Source organism: Brachycentrus maculatus, unplaced genomic scaffold (assembly GCF_059751285.1).
Source record: "Brachycentrus maculatus isolate JH-2025_06_01 unplaced genomic scaffold, ASM5975128v1 h1tg000305l, whole genome shotgun sequence".
Classification (NCBI taxonomy): Eukaryota; Metazoa; Arthropoda; class Insecta; order Trichoptera; family Brachycentridae; genus Brachycentrus; species Brachycentrus maculatus.
The window spans coordinates 49,704-70,811 of NW_028281055.1; the positions used below are offsets into that span (position 1 = coordinate 49,704).

The following is a 21,108-nucleotide window of genomic DNA, read 5'->3' on the forward strand; positions in this document are numbered from 1 at the left end:
ATAAAACATTTCTTGCAGTCATTAAAATAGCATCACTATAAATCATTTGTGGGTATATTCCTTTTCAAATATAACACATTTCCAACTAACTAACCATGACGCCGCTTCTCCGCAGGGGTAGGCAGAGAGTATCTAACGCCGCACCACTCTTCCTATGCAAACATTATTTGCCTCTTCCACATTCATGCATCTCCTCATACATACCCGCCGATTATTACGACTCCTGACCCGGCCGCTTTCAAGTATTTGACATACTTGAATGTGCCAAGTTTTCCTCGGTCTTCCCCTGCTTCTTTTTCCAACTACATTCACCTTATAAATTTCTTTTACCGTTTCTTCTTCACTCATGCTTTTTACATGTCCAAACCATCTCAACACGCCTTTCTCAATTTTATCGATAATGCGCAGCCTTGCATTCTTTTCTTATTTCATCATTCGAACATCTATCAAACATCGTTTTGCCACACATTCGTCTGAGGGATCGCATTTCGACTGCATTCAGTCTACTTTCATCCTTTTTTTGCCAACTCCATGCTTCACTTCCATACATAAGGGTTGGAACCAGGACTCCGTTGTGTACTAACAGTTTAGCTTTCGCTGATGGATTTTTATTTGCTAAAACTGATTTTAGTGCACCATTCACTCTGTTCCCAGCATTCACTCTCCTTTCTATGTCTTTATCAATCTTTCCATCCCTAGAAAACATACTACCCAAATATATGAAATCATCTACCTGTTCCAAAATCTCCCCATTTACCAATATTTCACACTCAGATCTACATTCATCTCTTTCAAAAACCATAATCTTGGATTTGCTTACATTCATCAATAAATTACTTTCCTTGCACACATTATGCACTTTTGTCACCAACGTATGCAGGTCTTCTCTGTGATAACAGCCGGTAGGCAAGAAGAACAGCGTCGTCAGCATACAAAAGGCAACAAACAGTCAAATTATTCATTCTAGCTCCAACATTAAAACCTTTTCAGCTCTTTCATGCAGTTATCCATGTATAAACAGCCAAACAGTTAAACAGTTAAACAGCCAAGGCGACATTACACATCCCTGTTTGACACCTTTAGAGATTCAAACCAGGATGAAAATGAACCATTTACCCCAATGCATGCAGTGCTATCCTCGTACAAGGATACAATGCCTTGGATGAGTTTACTGCTTACTCCATACTCAGATAACACCTATAATTTCATACATTCCTCGTCGCTAAAAACATGCTGGAAAATGTATGAATTTAATGTTGCTAGAATTTGATATCTTTCAAAAAAATAAAACGGAAAATCAGATAAGATAGCATCGCAATTTGGAGGATGAATCTACATATTCGAATGAAAATAAAAATGGAGTTTGATTATAAAATTTCATTATATTCTATCAACTGGCAATACATAACCTGGGTGTCAAAGTGTCAGTCGGTGTTTCAATTTCAATAATACTAATATTTTTCAAAATTGCTCAAGTTCGGATGTGGTGTGGATTCGGTTTTCGTGATTTTGCCGTGAAGAATAAGAATTTAACACGCCCGTATGATTATTGCCGCTTTAGTTTAGCAGATATTTCAGAACTTTGCTATTCGCCAAGGGTTTTTCATATGAGTTTAAAATATTTTTATGAATATAATCCATTATTATAATTTGTACCGCGGAAATTGATCATGGAAAATTCAAACAATGCAGTGCACAGTGTTCCGCCTAAATATGGTTTCAAAGTAAAGCTGGATCATGTTTATGCACTCAAGAATAAACCGCAAACCAAACCGAAATTAAGTCAAATTCTCCCACTAATCCCCTTAGGTGCAAGGTTAGAAAAATACGAAATACTTATTGTGCGAGGTCACGTAATCCATTTTATTCTAAAATATTACATATTGTAAAAATAAAAACATTTTTTTTGTGTGTTAATTTAGGTATTTGGAATATTATTGGAAATGCAAGATAAGACGTAAAAAACCCGTAATGGATTTTGTGAATCTAGAAAATGCAAAACACATATATGGTAAGTCGATTTGCAGCTGAAAATGTAAAAATATAAAAATCTAATTAGTGGATAATGAGATCAAATGTTTCTCTTTTAATGTAACATTTTTTAAATAAATAAAAATACATGTTTTATGTATCTAAAAAGTATGTATACAATTTTTTCTGCCATTGGGTGAGACAAATAAGGCTGTCATCGAAAATTTTTCGTAAGAATGGTATGACACCACATTTTCGTCACTTATTAAATTTGCAGAAAATAGAATACTGCTATATTTCATTTGTCCTATCCAACCGCGAACAAACCTGTGCAAATATTTTATTAAATGGAAAAATTAATTAACACACTTCGGACAGGAAAGGTGTTTCTACCCGTTGGGTCGATTGATGCTGAAGGACGAGAAGGGATTTTTACCTTCTGCGCTGGCCTCATTTCAAAGCCAGAAAAGAAAGAATTATCCAATGTCCCTATACGAATATTATATATAGGAATCTCCTTGTTAAGGTCTTAACTATATGTACATAATCGTGTAATCGCATAATCGTGTCGATGAATAATGGTTGAGTGGAAATGCGATGACTGACCATTCTCTGTAAATGTCTTTGCACTATTCCGTGTCTGTCTGCTGTGCTTGTCGGGGTTGTGGGCGTCTGTGTACCGGCCAACGTCGGGTGGGAATCGGATCTAGCTGACTAATTGAACTAAATACTAATCCCTTTCACTGCCTACACCGGGGTACTTCTAGAAAATTTGGTGACGGATTTACAAACTTGTGTTTATTTAGATTGGCAGTGACAGGTATATTGAAAGCTTTTAAATGTAAATTCACAGTAAAATCGGGATACAATTTTATGTTGTTTCACATTTTGAATAAATTTCGCAAATAGTTAAAAAAAAAAATTGCTTAGCAAGAGCAGATCTGTCAGGAAGCAACATTTTAGTAGTTCAGAATTTCTTATTCAAATATTTTTATGATTTTTTAAGATATCTCTCTAACCCTTATCCGCACCCAATGGTGCATAGGGCACTGTACCGTATTGACGCAATGTTATCTTGATCGTTAATTATATGAAGGCAAGGTGATCACTCCTGCGCTTCAGGGACCTGTCCAGAGTAATATTTAATAAATATTAGAGAGTAAATTTGCTAATATTTACTCTTACCCCCCCTGGGAATCGAACCTGGGACCTCCAGCACGGTAGCTAAACACGCTGCCCATATTACACCACGGAGGCGGACTTAAGCAGAGGTTTTTAAGATATAGCGATTTAAAACAAATTAAAGAAATTCGCACTGGATCTTTATTTTTTTCCATCGCCAGTGGTCCGCAGGCGTGAATAATACCTGCCTGAAATTTGTTTAAAATACTGAAATAACATTGAATATATTTTTTTATATGGGGGCTCCTGTGTAATTTGCTGAATGTGCAATCAGACTTCTTGTTTGGTGAATGATCTTCATAAATATTCATTTACTTTCAGGTTGCCCTCTCGGTGGGATCGGTACCGGATCGATAGGGCGGGGATATAAGGGAGAATTTTGCAGGTACCAACTGCGTCCGGGAATGTATGACTACATCACGTATCCGGAGAATCAATTTATTGTGAACATCAGAGATAAAAATAACCAAACTATTTTTCAAAGCGTCATGTCTACTTACATGTAAGTTTAAAAAAATTACCATAAATTTTGCATTTAATGTTTATTTTTAAATCAATAGTAGTATTCTTCATATTAATTTTTAAGTAATATTAATTTAAAGATGGATGACAGTGGACTGAATGTAGTTAAAATGCAATCCGTGAGATGAATGCATCAACGCTAAATATATTATGTATTCATCATTATTTGATCAATCAAACAAAACAGTTAGTTGCCAGTTATGTATGTTATAAAATGATTTGCAATTTTTTTAAATGTATTACAAAGCAATCGAATTAATCAATAAAACAAGAATTATTATTAGATTTATATTATCCACTGACACTTCGTGATGGAATTGCATTTTTAATATATTATTAGATTAAAACCAATATTTTTAGCTTTTCCACTTTATTTTTATTTGACCAGCGACCGGGTTTCGTTGTTACCGACATCATCAGACTGGTGGGAGGCTATACAAATCATGGTTATCAACTCCTGCCTTGTTTTATATATAACATAACAATTTGTATAGCCTCCCACCAGTCTGATGATGTCGGTAACGACGAAACCCGGTCGCTGGTCAAATAAAAATAAAGTGGAAAAGCTAAAAATATTGGTTTTAATCTAATAATATATTAAGAATTATTATTGTATAAAAACTGGTAGATGTTCAAATGCAAGACTGAGATAAGCATTATCGATAAAACTACAAAAGGTGCGTTGAGATGGTTTGAACATGTGAAAAATGAGTGAAGAAAGAACAGCAAAACAAATTTATGAGGCGAATGTAGTTGGAAATAGGAGCAGAGGAAAACTTGGCATAACAGAGTGGTGTTGCATTCTATCCTCTCTGCTTGCCCCTGCGGAAAGCGGTGTGATGGTTAGTTAGTTAATTAATTTAACCAGACTAGTTATATGTGTGCGCAATGTAATATAATTGTATGTGAATGTCCTCAGTAAATACATATAAGAAGATTTGCATAATATGTATTCCAACACACCTTTTCCATAATTTCAGCATGGCGAAAAGTTTACATTAAGGATATTTTATTTTAACACAAGTTACTAATTGTATTTTGATTTCAATTGTCTTTTGATAGCATGCTAGCCAACACATTGTATGTATTTGTGAATGTTCTGGTGAGTGATGATACTTTTCAGTAAACCAAAGAATGCCCCATCTACTTGGGAATGGAATTTGAAGGGGTCCGACTGTGCATACACTGGGTTGTATCCCCGGGCATGGACTACGTACAATCTTAGTCAGTATGGAGTCAAGCTTACATGCCGCCAGATATCTCCCGTGTTGCCGCATAACTATAAGGTACCAACTTAGTTTGACTTTATTTATTCCCATAAATATCCCGAAATGTGCTCAAATGTTTAAATACAGTTTTTAGAGTTATACTGCATGACTTTAAAAGGCACCTATATAAACGCATAATAACAAATAAAGAAATTCCAAATGTCCTCACCATTGTATTGTATAATAAGTCATATTTATAAAATTAAAAGCATCAAATCATAGTGATTATTTCTTTTTCATATCTTTAAATTTCCAGGACAGCAGTCTACCATGTGCGGTATTTGTTTGGGATATTGTAAACGTCTGCAACGAACCTCGGACTGTGAGCATTACCTTCACATTCCGGGACGCTTGCCCGTCCAATGAAAAGAAAAATGAAAAAGGTCAGTTGAAAAAAAACAATTCAAACTAAATACTTTTTCAATACGCTTTACTTTAAGTCCATTCCATTTTTAATTCTTGTCAATCATTGGATGTAAAATTTAATATGTTCTGAGTAGAGCTGTCAACGCCTAATTGAAAAAAAAAAACAGTGGTCGAGCTGTAAAAGTTCTTTGTGGGTTACAATCTTTGTGATTATTGGTTTGCTTCTTTCATTGTCAGTCTCCACCCGCCTCTATCCTCCGCTCGTCTCTTCAACTCGGCGTACCTGCTACAATACATGTCGGAGATAATTCGGTCTGTGTAGGTTAAGTGAGGACGTCCTCTGTAGTTTGTGCCTTCGCACATGCCTTTCGTAATCGTAAGAAGCAGGCCTGGGTGTCTTATATTATGGACTGTCCATTTGGCTCGCTGTTGTATTATTTTATTTTGTAAGCATTTAGACTCTCCAGCCCTGCTTAATACCTCGTTGTTTCTTACATATTCCGACCAATGAAACCCCAACATGCGCCTGTAGCACCACTTCTGAAATGCCTACAGCCGCTCCCATTCTACCTGATAGTCCTCGTTTCACTTTCATTTAACAGTATGTTCCGGACTAGAGATTTGATGAAGGTTTTTCTTATTTTTCAACTTATATTGTTAACGTTTCCGGGAGTATAGAAATAAATGAACATCAGTGCAAATGTTCCTCAAAGGAGTATCGACGTCAATAAACGTCGAAGTCCGTCTGTCAGTTGGTGTGATGTAACTTGTATAGCAATGACATCTGTGGATATTTGTATGTAATTTTGTCAGAAAATAAAACCTTAAAATGGTGAGTTTTATTATTATTTTTTTATTATTTTTACATAATTTTTACATAATATTTGTAATACATAGATTTTGTGTTTTTTTTTGTTTCTAAAGAAACTCCCCATAGAAAGTCGGATATCAAGTATTGTACTCCCGGAAAGGTTAAAGGTATATCTTTTATAAACTTTATTTACAATGATTTTTTAAGCAGTGTTTTTATCCTTTTCAGAAAACATATTTGAGAGGTACTCGGATAACAATACATGCGGGGTATCGCTGGAAACCAAAATATCGGGCATGATGTGCACATTCACCATTGCCAAAACCAAACAGTCTTTCGACTCCACGACAGACGGCTTCTGTAAATTTAATTGTAAAAAAACAACGGCCCCAATTTGGAACTGTTTGAACACCCAAGGGAGATTACTTCCTAGTGAAATACTGACTGATAACAATGTCCCTGGTATGTTATTTTTTGTACATCTAAGTCTTAAGTAAACCTAGCATTATATGATGTATGTGTGTGATCAAAATCATCACAACTAATTTTTAAGTATTATATATGTTATTAACACGTCTGTGTCAGGGTATTTTGGGGTTTAGGCTCGAAATCAGGTTCGGTGTAAAATGTCTATATCCATTGAACTAAAGGTTAATATCAGTCGGGTTGTGGTCCCATGGTTAGTGTCGTGGACTCTTGAGTCAGAGTTTCTCGGTTCGAACCCACTCTACCACAATTTGATACCTATTTCTATAATGAGCCGATGAGGCTCACAGAAATAGTATGAAATGGAAGTATTTTTGTAAATAACAAGAAACACAAATACTTCTCTTTTAAAATTAAATTAAAAAATATTTAAAAGGTATATTTTTTTGCTAAAAAATTATTTGTGTATTGAGTAATAAACATGTTGATGTTTTTTTTAACTCCCGAAGAGTATAGGCAAAATACAGAAGATTATGAATAAAAAATATTGCATAAAAAATACATTTTCATAAATTTATTTGTAAGATTTATGTTTTGTACTGACATTTCTTGGTGGAATTGCATTTCATGTAATAAAATAACGACTTTATAGTTTTTTCCACATTTATTTTATTTGACCAGTGACCTCGTTTCCGACATCATTAAACTGATATTGTTGATAACGATGAAAAACGGTCACTGGTCAAATAAAATTAATGTGGAAAGAACTCTATAGTTTTTATTTTATTACATAAATTTATTGTAATTTAGAAAAACATTTTTTCACTAAATTACAAAAGAAATACAAACCAATAGTTCAAAATTAAAAGTTGATAAAAATATCATATTATCAACAAAACTTTTTCCCTAACTGTAGATATAATTCATTTGCGCTGTGATTTTTGTTTTTCAAATGTTTATAATCCTCGTGTCCCTTAAGTATAAAATTCTAAGAATTTGTAGGTACATTCTTGGATATGTAACGCTAAGCGATACTTATCAAGTACTTAAATACAGCCCATGTTTACATGTTTCCCGCATCCCACCCTATTATTTGTATAAACCGAGTCTTGCCAGCTCCCACTTTTTACCCATAATTTGTATAAAACATATTTAGACTCCCGACAATGCGTTGAGTATTAAAAATGTTACATCTACTATATCACATTCTTATCTATCATGATTGGCATCTACCTGCTTATGTAAAATCTTAAATGTATGTTTGCACTGTGTGTACATATTTATAAGACATTTTTGATATCAGTGGAATTTCCTAGAAGGCTATTGGAATTTCATGTTTAATAATAAAAATAATATTTATGGATAATTTATATAGCGCCATTTTTGCTTTGTTTGTTTTTATTTGTTTATTACACTACAACATTTGTTTTATGTTCTAATAAAAACAAACTAAGTACAGTTAAGGTTCCAAAAGACAAACGGAAGGTCAAGAAATATATACACTCACCTACAATATATGATGTTTTTTTATAAATCAGTTTCTCACATGCACCCAATAATTTATAAATATAATTATACATTAATAGTAATTATATACTAATAATATGTCATAAAAATCAATACTTTACTAAAGAGTGGGACAGTCCCGAGTTATACTCGCTTTAATGAAAATTCAACAGATGTCACTATAAACCTTCAATATCGCAGTATAATAAGCAAAAACAGTCTTCCACTATGCGAAAATTGGTAATTGTGATTACAGTCTCCGGCGAACGGCGATTGGCGTACTGAGGACTGTGAAACTCCCCTCCCGTATAAGATGTGTTAATAATATTTTTTTAATAATTTATAATGATGATTTCAACTCAACATTAGAAAATCGCTCCTAACTTTTGTTTATTTGTCTTTGCAGCGAATGGAATTGGTTTATCAGGCCAAGAAACTGTGGAACCGGGGGGAAGCTCTTCTCTGGAGTTCTGCCTAGTGTGGGATATGCCCATTGTGCATTTCGGAGAAAAGAAGCAGAAATTTAGCAGGTGTAATGTCTTTCACATATTATTTTTGAAATTTTTTTCTTACTTACTTGCTTACTCCTTTATAATATAATCAATGTTATTTAGTGCCAAATGGAGAAAGCTATTTTCTTCACAAATGGCAGCACCATATGCCTGTTTCGACTAAGATACAAGTGGGATTGTTACGTCACGGTATATATTAAACTTTTGAAAAATTTTCCAGCATGGATGTTCAATAATGGGCAGAATGGTGATCTTTGCGCAATGCATAAAGTGATCACTTAAGTGTCAGGTTGTAAGCCCTGGGATTCTCAGAATTCCTCTTTTTTTTAAAAATTCATGCTGGATTAATCACCCAACGGATGATATATCAATTTTATGGGTTATATATCATATCTTGTGATGAATCATCTATCGTTTTTATATGAAAAAAGTTGATCATCCAAGGGCTTACAACCTGGCATTTGGCTTGCTTAAGTGATCACTCTCAAGTTGAGACATCTATAAATAGATTTTTTTTTTACAATACCAAAAAAATTATATGAATTTTTAGATTTTTTTTGTTTTGCACTCAGTATTTTAAAGTGCGTTTTATGTAGGTTATTTTTGACGGAATCATATCACTCCAGTATCTCAGTTAATTCTTTATTAGTTAATACCTAGGATGATAAGGGTATAATGTTAATTTCTTTTAATGTGACTTATATTCAGGTAATGGCAAGTTTTTATAGAACATGGTGCATATGGCACTGCATCACATAAATGCAGTGTTAGCTTGAGCGTTAATACATGAAGGAAAGGTGATCAGCCCTCCACTTTAGGTACCAGTCCAGGGTAATATTGAATAAATATTAAAATGAAAAAATCTTATATTTATTTGATCTTTCTCTGGGTATCGAACTCGGGACCTCCAGAACGGTAGCCGAGAGTGCTGACCATTACACTACGAAGGCGGACACTATTATTAGATCATTAGATCCTATTATTTTTGTAAATTAATGCTTAGTAAGGAAATAAGCAATGTATCATTTTGTGGCGTTGCAGATATTACACTCGCTTCTTTGGTAATGAGGGCATTGCCGGTCCCACCATTGCTTCCTACGCTCTGCTCAACTACAGAGATTGGGAGGACGATCTGGAAGAATGGCAAAGACCTACGCTGGAGGATGAGTGAGTACTACATCGGTTTCAAAAACAACTTATCATCATCCTGTTGTGTACATCAACCGTTTTGAATTTATTCCGAAACTATGTATTAAAATTTTTCCAGAAATCTTCCTACTTGGTATAAAAGCGCCATCTTTAACGAACTATATTACATAGCAGATGGCGGCACCGTTTGGTTTGATGTCTCGGAAACTTGTCCCAGAGATGATCCCAGGTAATACAATTCAACATCATCTGCCTTTTATCCACACAGTATGGTGCGTAGGGCATCGTAGAAAACCAACCAATGTCCACTTGATCATTAATTATATGAAGGCAATATGATCAGTCCTGCTCTTCTAGCACCAGTTCAGGGCGATATGATAATAAATATTTAACCCATGCATACATATTTAAAATAAAATAATTATAAAAAATCTCTAGTGTAGAATTTTTGTAGGTAATTAGACATATAGGCAAAATACTATTATTTATTTTTTAGAAATTTCAGAAGGGCCTCATATGAGGCTTATTTATATTTGAGGGAGATACTTAATTTCATGCTATGCTGCGAGCCTCAGCGGCTCATTAATAAGGTATATTGAGGTATCAAATTGTGGTAGAGTGGGTTCGAACTGAGAAACTCTGACTCGAGAGTCCGCGAAACTAACCACAGGACCACAACCCGACATGGAATTGTAACATTTTTATCGTGATGTTGACATTTTTTTGTCGGGCGTTTTTCATCAACCCAATTTTGTAATAAGTATACTAATCACAAGTAACCTCGAACCCGATTCAGATCTGTACAATGTTTTTTGGCGCTTCTCACGTTCTACCAAAAGTAAGCAAATAGAACGCTTTTAAGGGTCTCCCGCTCTTGACCGACAGTACGTAAAAGACACTTAAGCGTTTTCCGCAAACAAGGTGTTAATAAATGATGGTTGAATTACATGTATAGATAAAATTAAATGTATTTTGTTATTTCTATACGACAAAACGGTGCAATGAGTACCACCAGACCCAATAATAGAATTGATTAATGTGTTGGTATCAATCAATTTTATTATTGGGTCTAATCGTATTATCATATCAGTCTGAAGGACAGATTATCATGATTGATTTTTGCCATCTGTTTTTGTAAACAAATTTGTAAGGCTTGTTTGTAAAGTCTGGCCTTGCCTTTCAGATGGGCATACGGAGTTTTCGGTTACCTGGAAGGCCACGAGTACAGAATGTACAACACTTACGATGTTCACTTTTATGCTTCGTTTGCTTTAGCGCAGCTATGGCCTCGTTTGCAGGTAACACACATCCACAATTCATTTGCCAACTTGATGAACAATTATAATACATGTAATTCATATGTATTTGAAGCACTTACTTTGTGATTTTCCATTTTATAATTAAAATGTAACTTTGTTTTTAACTCACTATAAATATTTTATTATAACTTAATTTTAATGTCTACCGGTATTAATCAGTCTTGATAAAGAAGCGGTTAGCTTCGAAACTGGTAGAAATTATAATTAAGTTATAATAAAATATGTATAGTGATTTTAAAACAATGTTATAATTTAATTATTGTTATAATACATATTGAAATTCAGTTGGTAAAGAATAGCAGAGTTTTTATAGAAAATGATCAAATTGATACAAACATAGGTCATTTTACCAGAAAAAAAGATATCAGGCTACCGTCCGTTTTAAAATAAACCAAAATCTCCAAATTCCGTGTGCATACGACTATGAATTAAAAATCTATCCATTTTTAATTAATGTTGTACTTAGTAAATACCACGAAAGGAATAGTGGTATTTACTAAGTAAAATATTTATTTAAAAAAAAGTGGCTACTTGATTTGAGTCCCATGAATCGCATTGAGATGGTTACCCCATCAAAGTAATAGACTAATTTAAATAGTAAAAATGATTTAAATATTAAATTCATTCATAGGGAACTGCATTGTATTGGCTTAGTGTTATCTTGATTGTTACTTACGTGCAGGCAAGGTGATCAATCCTGCAATTCAGGTACCAGTCCAGGGTAATATGAAATAAATATTGCAATAAAAATCATTAGTATTTATTTTTTCCATCTGGGAATCGAACTCTGGCCTCCAGCACAGTAGCTAAACACGGTAACCATTAATTAAACTACGGAGGCGGACTGTAATATATTACTGGACTGAATATAATAATATTGTAATCGATTTTATTTTTCTTTGAATATTTATGTCATATGTGTGTCTTTCAGTGGAAGTGTTTTTTTTATAGGTATCATTACAATACCAGTTTAGAGAAAGTGTCTTAACAGAACTAGGGGATTTGAGAAAAAACCTTTTTTGTGGAAAGAAAACCAAACGAAAAGTTGTCAATAGTATTCCTCATGATTTGGGCGACCCAGGTATATTTACACCTTTTTTACGACCTACTTGTTATGTGATAGAAAACATGCCTGTTGTCTTATTTCTCTTGCTTTTCTAAAAAATTGTCGATAGAACATAGCGATATCTGGATTTGTTGAGTGTAAAATCTTTACAAAAAAATAATTTAACAGGATATCATAAAGAGAATAGCTTTAAAAGCTGTAGTTTTATCTATATTTTTGGCTACGCTTGATATCTAAATCTTGAAAATGTCACTTTGATCCATGTTTAAATTTTGAATCTGAAATGACTAATGATAAATACTATTGAAAGAATTGTATTAAAAATTTAGACTTAGCTTCACATATGGTATTTGAAAATGATGCGGAACGTGTCGAAACACGTGTCACAATAGATTTGAAGAAATAATGGTATTTACCAAGTAAAACCTCAATTAAAAATGCTAATTGGCCGTAAGTTCCCAACATTTTGTGATCTTATTTCAATGACTCATTTTGTTGGGTTTTATTCGTGATGCTGCTTTTTGTTATTGTGAAACTATGTGTGCTAATATATAACTTGTTGTTAAATATATACATATTTATTTTAAACTATTTCAATAATATTATAAAATAAAATAGATTTAAACATTTTTTACATCGACATCTCTTCTCTTCGTCTTCTTGCTCAATGCTGAGCGTCGTGGTCTTCTGGAATGTCAGGCACTTGGTGCACAAGTCCTCTCCATTCTTCCCGGTCCTGGGCCAACTTGATGGCTGCGTTTAGCGAGGATCCGGTTAATTCCTTTATTTGGTCTGTCCATCTTGTTGGAGACCGTCCTCTTGCCCGCTTGCCTTCAACTGTACCTGTTACTACCAGTTTTTCAAGACTCTTCTCGTTCTTTCTGGCGATATGGCCAAAGTAGGACAGAATCCTTTTCCTGCAAGTCGTGGAGAGTCTTTCTGTCACTGACAGTTCGCGGAGAATGGAGACGTTTGTGCATCTTGCAGTCCAAGGAATGCGCAGCATCCTCCTCCAGCACCACATTTCATTCGACATATAGACTTTTTACAATGGGTTTTTGTTCTTCCCTAACTTTTATGTATATTTTTTCAGATGAAAATCCATTCAATAGTATCAATGCTTATAATATACACGACGTCAGCGAGTGGAGAGATCTCAATTTAAAATTCATCCTCCAAGTATTCAGAGATTACACCATGCTGAAGTCCGACAAGATCCGGCAACTGTCTGAGGAGAGATACCAATCTCTGGAGTTCATCGACGACATTGCGGATGATAACGACGACCTGTACCTCAGGTCCACTAACCAAAGAGTATTTGCCGAATCGCAACCGGAGCCGGTGTTCAATCACTCTCATTTTCTGAATCACAAATCCAATTTGAAGATGAACGGGTTTTGCAAGCGCGGAGAGGATTTCATGATGAACACTTTTAAACCGAGAGAAAAGCATGTGAGTGTCAGTAGTAACGATTACGGGGACGCTAACAGTGTACGACAGAATTGTTTCGGCCGAGGATATTTCCATACTCAGTTGTCAGAATGCAGTGAAGGTACATATTTATTTTTCTATCTTTTATTACATCTTCCATTTTGTAAAAGCTCATTCATTCGAATTTAATCACAATTTGAAAAATGTTTTAACCAAATTATAACCAAATTTTGGTGTTTCTATTTTTTTTAAATATTCTTTTTTAATAATAATTATAATATAAGTATATTACAACATGGAAAAATACATCACAAACACCCAGAACATTAAAAATACATAAATATTTGTCAGACATTGAAAATGTGCTGATTAATTGGCACACTCCAAACAATAATAAGGGCTAAAACATATTTTTTTAAACAATTAAGTGCGTCATAACCTTACATTCTGATAGTTAACCTAAATTCTTTCATTAATTGATTCGGCAGTCACTTTGTGGTAAAACCTATCCATTTTTAATTAAAATTTTACTTAGCAAATACCACTATTTCTTAAAATCTACTGTGACACGTGTTTCGATGCATTTTGTGACAATTGTTTCGCCTAGTTATGGCATTTTCAAGCAACACAAAATTGATTTTTTATGTGTTTTTTAACAATAAAATACAACTTAGTAGACTCAAACAATTAGTATTTGATTTTAACATTTAACATATAAATTAAAATGGAGTTCTACAAATTAAACGCCAAATCTATAAATACTTTCAAATATATTGGTACTTTCCATAGCGGTCCAGTAAAACGTAAAATGTGCCGTAGTATAATATTGATAACTGCGGAAGATTTTTACTGACATTTGAGTAAAATGCTAGGTATGACGGAAGCGGCTCTGATAGAAGACATGGTGGACAGCGAGAGGTACCTGGCGGACATGTACCCGACGTGCCGCGCCCTCCTGGACCGCATCCTAGACTGGGACACGGACGCCGACGGCCTCATCGAGAACACCGGCTCTCCCGACCAGACCTTCGACGCCTGGGTCATGACGGGTCCCAGGTGAGGGGATACAGGCAGACTTGGCTTAACTTCCTCATGCCTGACAATACTCTTTGCGTTCTAGTGATTTTTATTTATTTTTGGGAAATAAAATGATGTATGAATACCTAGCTCTCTTAGACTTATCAGAAGATTGTGTGGGGGTGGAAGATTGATTGCGCGAGTTATTATGCGCTCGCATCCACCATTTATTTCCTCTCAGAAGGTTGCGTTTAAAAAGATTGATGATTAAATTATATAATCACTTACTTGCTTCCGTATTTTATTCTGCAATATTTACAATGGTATAGAATGCTTATTACTACGTTATATTTATGAAAAAGAAATGATCACTGATCACGTTGCACTTTTAATGTTAAATAGTTTATTGAAATGACTTTAGTTGAGTTTTGATGTTGGCAGCCCTCATAATTAGAAAAAATATATCCGCATCTCACTCGTCCTCTGTTTCATTGTAGTAACTCGAGGGCATCACATATGTCATCATCTTCAAAGTTTAAATGGATTTGTTTTGTAATAAATATTTCATGGGACTCAAGAAAATTAGAAATACATAAAAGAAATTATAATTATACCGTGTGGTGTTAATATCATGTCTGATTTGGAGCATGATAATTGAGTCAAAAGAATTTAGCTATGTCCTTTTTTCTACAAAGCCATTTATAAAAAAAAATTAAGTGTGCTTTTGTTTATTTTTCAGCGCATATTGCGGCGGCCTATGGCTCGCAGTTCTCCAGTGTATGAGCACGATGGCGGCCCTGCAAGGTCTAAAGGAAGACACCAAGTTATGCAGTAAACTTCTAAACAAGGGAAGAGTTTCTTTCGAGAACACCCTATGGAACGGCAGTTATTATAACTTCGACGTACACAGCAACTCTATAATGGCGGACCAGCTCTGCGGCCAGTGGTATCTGCGCGCTTGCGGGTTCCAGCATCCCGTGTTTCCGAGAAGCAACGTGCTATCGGCTCTTAAGATAATTTACGAAAATAATGTGATGAAGTTCGGGCGTGGGGGTCTGGGCGCCGTGAACGGGTACGTCCCGAGCTGCGGAGACAAGGCGGGCCACGTGGACGCCTCCTCCGTGCAGAGCGAGGAGTGCTGGACCGGCGTGACGTACGGACTGGCCGCGCTCATGATCCACGAGGGGATGTACGCAGAGGCGTGGAGCACGTCGGGCGGCATGTTCGGCGCCTTGTCCGACTCCTTCGGAATGAACTTCGAAACCCCCGAGGCCATATACGAAAACGGAAACTATCGCTCCATCGGGTACATGAGACCCCTCTCCATCTGGGCCATGCAACACGCTCTCAAATTGAATTTGATAACATAATAATACGCCAAGACAGTATGTTGTCTATATCTGACATACATTCAAATAACATTTCTCAAATGTATAAATGTTTATAACCAATTAATATACTGACCAAATGATTTTGACGAAATCTTATGCCAGAAACCGCATATTTAAAAAAAATTAACACTTTAACCACCTCGTATTCCGCATTGGGGTCCTATTTTAGCCATGCGTCACCGCATATGTCACATTGGTGTCCTTAGCTATACGCAACTTTGCTCAAAGTGTTAAAATTTTAAAGCTCGATTTTTGTAAGGAAAGTTGCGTATAACCAAGGACGTCAATGTGGTATTTGCGGTTAATAACGCATGGCTAAAATAGGATGTCAATGTGACATACATGGTGATTAAAGTGTTAATAAACAATACATATTTTTTATGAAGAAGTGCCAAATTTAAAATTACATTGTATTACTAAATGAACAGTAACTAATTTGGTCAGTTAGTATTTGTGCCTTTGTTGTCAGTAATGTTTACAATAATTAGGAGTATGTGCAGTCTTATCTAGTGTGACTACATTTTATGCTGAAAACAATGATAGTTTAAAGTAAGATTTTAGTAAATGCTAGATTAGTACTGAAAGCGTCCACATGTAGAGAACATACTGCATTGTGTAGCGTATTTGAAGAGAGTTTATCATAGTATAATACATATTACACTTAATAAACTCTTTACTGGAGCAGAATTTGATTTAAAAGATGGTTATTGCTTAATGATAAAAGTTACAATGTACAAAAATTGACACTAAATACATCTTTATGAAACCAAAAGTTTTCTCTTAGTTAAAGTTTTTTTTTTAAAGTAGGAAACATTTAATATAACAGTAAAAACTCATTAATTCAAACAATTTTAATTCGAAGTAAGCCATAATTTGTTAATAAAATATTTTTAAATTGTGGTCCATCCGACAATTTTTGTACAAAAATTTTGATAATTCAAAATAAGAGAAATACATATTTCACCCGAAATTCGAAAAAAAAATATTGATGATAAATAAGATTAAGATTTATTTTTTCAAATTGAATAATAATTTCGATTTCGTTCACTGCTTTTTGTAAGTTAGTAAGAAATAAACATTATTCTGTTTAAACATTGCCTTGCATATGTTTGTATTTAGGTTTTTGTTTCAAATTTGGTAATTTATAATATTTTAGATATATTGCTCACTCCTTTCAAGAACGTCATAAGTAAAAAAAACTAGATTTTTCAGGAGAACGTTTTTAAAGTTAAAAAATATAACACAATGTATTAAAAATAAATATCAAGCCACTTATTGAACTTTTTACTGTGCAACAGATCTTTTTAGGTGAAACCTGATGGTTATTTTCTCCATTTGAAAAATATTTAGTTTATTCAAAAAAATAATTAAACAATACCTTTTCTTCAAAATGAAAAAACAACATTTTCTGCCCTGTAGCGGGTAAATATAAAGTTAAAAATATGCCTCTTTTGCTGGGATATAGTACATTTTCAGGGCATTCCGAAAACATGCACAACTGAAAATTTACGATTTTTGATTTATGACGTTCTTGAAAGGAGTGAGGGATATTTTAATGATTATTCATCATGATATAATAATATGCACATGTACTTGTTGAAAAATAATTGTACAATATATCAAAATTAAATCGATATTGTTCTTTTGTGAGAGGTTAAATCTTGGGCCTAGAAGTTACGATATACAAATTCTGTTATGTATATATTTAATTCTTTGAGGAAAATGTATGTTTTCTATAAATATGTGCATATTAGGATGTTGTTTTAGTCGGGGTTGTTTTAGTTTAGGTTTTAAAAGTCAGAGGTTTATTTCAATATAATTGCATTAAAAACATATTTAGTTTTAATGTTGTTGATTTATTGAATAATTTAAAATTGACGATTCTTAAATATAACTTAACACTTAATGATAATGTGCCTTATCCTATAAAATTAACAACTATGTATCTAAAGTTCTTGCTCGCTAGTCTGATTTCTAGTTTTGTATTACTTACCAAAGAATAAACTTTGTGATATTTTAAATTTTTGGCAAAATTATGTACAAATAATACAAAAAATTATTCTATTTTCCAATCTTCGGAATATTATTGTGAAGTCATTTTATTTACCCAAATGAATGCAATTCAGATTGTTTTTTTATCGCTTTCATATAAATTTATGTTTAACGTAATTTATAAAACAAATGAAAATATCATCTTTTATTAGCTTATTTCAAAGCATTTTATTGATTTTGGATTTTTTAAAATAAGAAGTGTCTATAACCATAACTAAACGCTTTTTTTCTTCATTTTTTAAAGTTATTGCTGCTAGTATTAGTTATTTCTAAGTTATTATTACCATCCATAAAAATCTAGGAAAAATACACAAACAGTGATTGTCAGCTTTTATCCACATATGTACATATATAAATTCCTTATGAAATTAAGTCACAAAATAATATATTTCAGTGATGAATATCATCATAAATAGTATGAATTATAGAAATTTTATTGATTAGTGCAATGAATTGTTAGTCAAACATAGTATTATATTGTGCCCTCCGTATATATACAAGTAGTGTCAAATATGGTAGTTATTTTAGTTTAAATGCCCAGTTTTTGCCAGCTTATATTTATAATTCTTCAAAATTTTCTTTAAAAAAAAATTATATATATATTTTTTTCATAATGTCTATCTTTGGTAGTTCAAAGGGCCAACTATTGACTCAAAAGGTCTATATACCTTAGATGACACGAAGGGTTTGTCATTATCGGGTCAGTGGGCGGGCGAGCTTTTATTTTTTATTTATATATTTTATTATAGAATATTCACACTTTATTTTCTACAATGGTATTAATAGGGTCTATATTTTTTCATAATTTTTATTTATTTATTTTTTAATTGCTATACAACCAAAAAATTAATAACCAAAAGAAAATAAAATTGAATAAGAATAAAAGGTATATAACCTTAAAGCTTTTACCCTCAAGGCAAATTATACCTTTAGAATGTGATGTTGATAATTGGAGTATAAGTAAAATTTTACAACAGAAAGAAAAAAAACATTACAAACCGTTATCGTTACAAATACACCTTAATATTTTAAAATTTGCTCAATATTGTAAAGGGGTATTTTTGAGGTTTGAACTGGTATTTACTCACTGCTTCCAAAATACATTAATAGATAGAAAAAGTCACTTGATAAACCCCAATAATTTGATATACGTAAACCTAGTAAAAAAAATATAGAAAAAAAATTAATATAGGAAAAAAAATAAAGAAAACAATAAACACAACTTAGCGATATGTTATGGCCCCCGCTCTTTAACTTTACTTGGAGAGCAAAGCTTTTATTATAGTATTATTACACCATAAAAAGAATTTACAATGTTCTAATATATTTTATATTCTTAAGTAAATGCTTACGTTTCCGTGCCACATAACCTTGTTTTCCGCAACTAGAGTGAACAGTGGACTATCAATTTGTTTGTATAAATGTTTTGGAGAATCTAACAAAGAAGTAATGAAAAATAATTCAAAATTACCCGAATTCAATATACGTAAAATAATATATATATACATATTATATACATATTATATTGGTAAATCATGCAAATCCAACAAATTAAGTTCGATTTACACAGAATTCTAAAATTATTTATGAAGTATTATATCTAGATTTTGAGTGATTTTAGAATAATTTATTAAAGCAGATAAATTAATAAAAATGTTGCACGTGTTCTAAGAAACTGATGAAAACTAGTTTTAGCCATGCTTTTTGACACTCCATATACAAGTGATGTGTGTGCGTGCTGTATTAAAGTCAGCTTTGATGGTGTTAGGAAAACCAACTCACCTTTTCCTGTTTCTAGTCTGTACTTTTCAAAAATTTTCCTCGTTCTTATTTTTTTAAATGGAAGAGGTGAGATCACCTTTCCTTCATATAAGCTATGTTCAAGTTGACATTGAATTGATCCAACCCGGTAAAATAATGAGAATTCTTGCATTCAATTATTGAATAGTCTCACCCCGCTCATGCAATTAAAGCTGGATTTCGTTCCAGTAACTTGTTTTTGTGTAAGTATTGTAAATGTCAATATTAATTTGCTTACCAGAAATACACTCCATAACTGAAATTATATGTTATTTGTCAAAATTGTCAATCAGGAATATACCATATCATGATGTCACTAGCATTTCTGTTTTTTGGCATACCAGTCAATTAGTTAATACTTGTTCACAAATCTGGATTATCTCTAGGAGTTATTTTTTTACATTATATTTGACATCTCAACATAGATGAAGAAGGTTATGGAAGAATATGACCTGTAAATGCCCAAATTTCCATATTCTTCTTCATCTTTATTGAGATGTCAAAAATAATGTTTTCGTGTTGTTTATTCCAATAAAGCATAATTCTACCTACTTTTTCCAGTTCAAATGCTTGTGGCGTTGACAGCCACTTTTCATTTATGCTTAAAATTGTTCTCAGTATTATTGTGAATAAAAATATGTAATAATGATGTTTATAAATACATATGTCATTTGACAGTTTAATGAAATACTTTCTAAGAATATTTTTTTATATTTTCATTGTAATATAACCGTTTTATCCCATCTATCTCTTGGATTGTAATAAAAGTAGGATTTTGAGGTTAAAGAACAGATATAAGTGAGTTTATATTTACCTTGCATTATGTGTTATTTGGAATACACAGTCATCAATAACAGCTTGACATGGAATGTATCTGGTTAGGATGGTTATCAAAATATTAACTTTAGCACGCCTCTAACTTGGGATTGTAAAAAATAGTTGTAATAAATTAATTCATTTTGCATTTATGCTAACCCCATGTATTTAATTTTGTTTTGAGTTTTCAACTCTAATAAAAAAATATTTTTGTTATTAAATTATTACAAATAAAAATATGTGTTAAATTTATTTGTTTTATTTCTTGAAGCTATTTCACACCAAGTAGTACTTAGTAAAAGATGTTTAATTTAAACCATGGGTGGCCAACCTTTTCAGCAGCCGGGCCAGATTTTAGAAATGAGGCCGTAAAACAAAATTTCTTCTATTATTCAAAACAAACATATATATATATATATATATATATATATATATATATATATATATATATATATATATATATATATATATATATATATATATATATATATATATATATATAT

The 21,108-nt window shown here is 32.9% G+C and overlaps 1 protein-coding gene across 1 annotated transcript; it reads left to right on the forward strand.

Annotated features, from left to right (window-relative positions):
• The first annotated feature begins 1,399 nt into the window (after positions 1–1,399).
• LOC148304757 (non-lysosomal glucosylceramidase) lies at positions 1,400–16,880 on the forward strand. Its single transcript, XM_088267756.1, has 14 exons — positions 1,400–1,816; positions 1,923–2,011; positions 3,475–3,655; positions 4,799–4,961; positions 5,200–5,326; positions 6,349–6,582; positions 8,459–8,582; positions 9,606–9,731; positions 9,832–9,942; positions 10,897–11,011; positions 11,984–12,113; positions 13,192–13,650; positions 14,402–14,585; positions 15,286–16,880. Exons 1-14 carry the CDS (start codon positions 1,671–1,673, stop codon positions 15,914–15,916), a joined length of 2,820 nt encoding a protein of 939 aa, XP_088123882.1. The 5' UTR covers positions 1,400–1,670; the 3' UTR covers positions 15,917–16,880.
• The last annotated feature ends 4,228 nt before the right edge of the window (positions 16,881–21,108 follow it).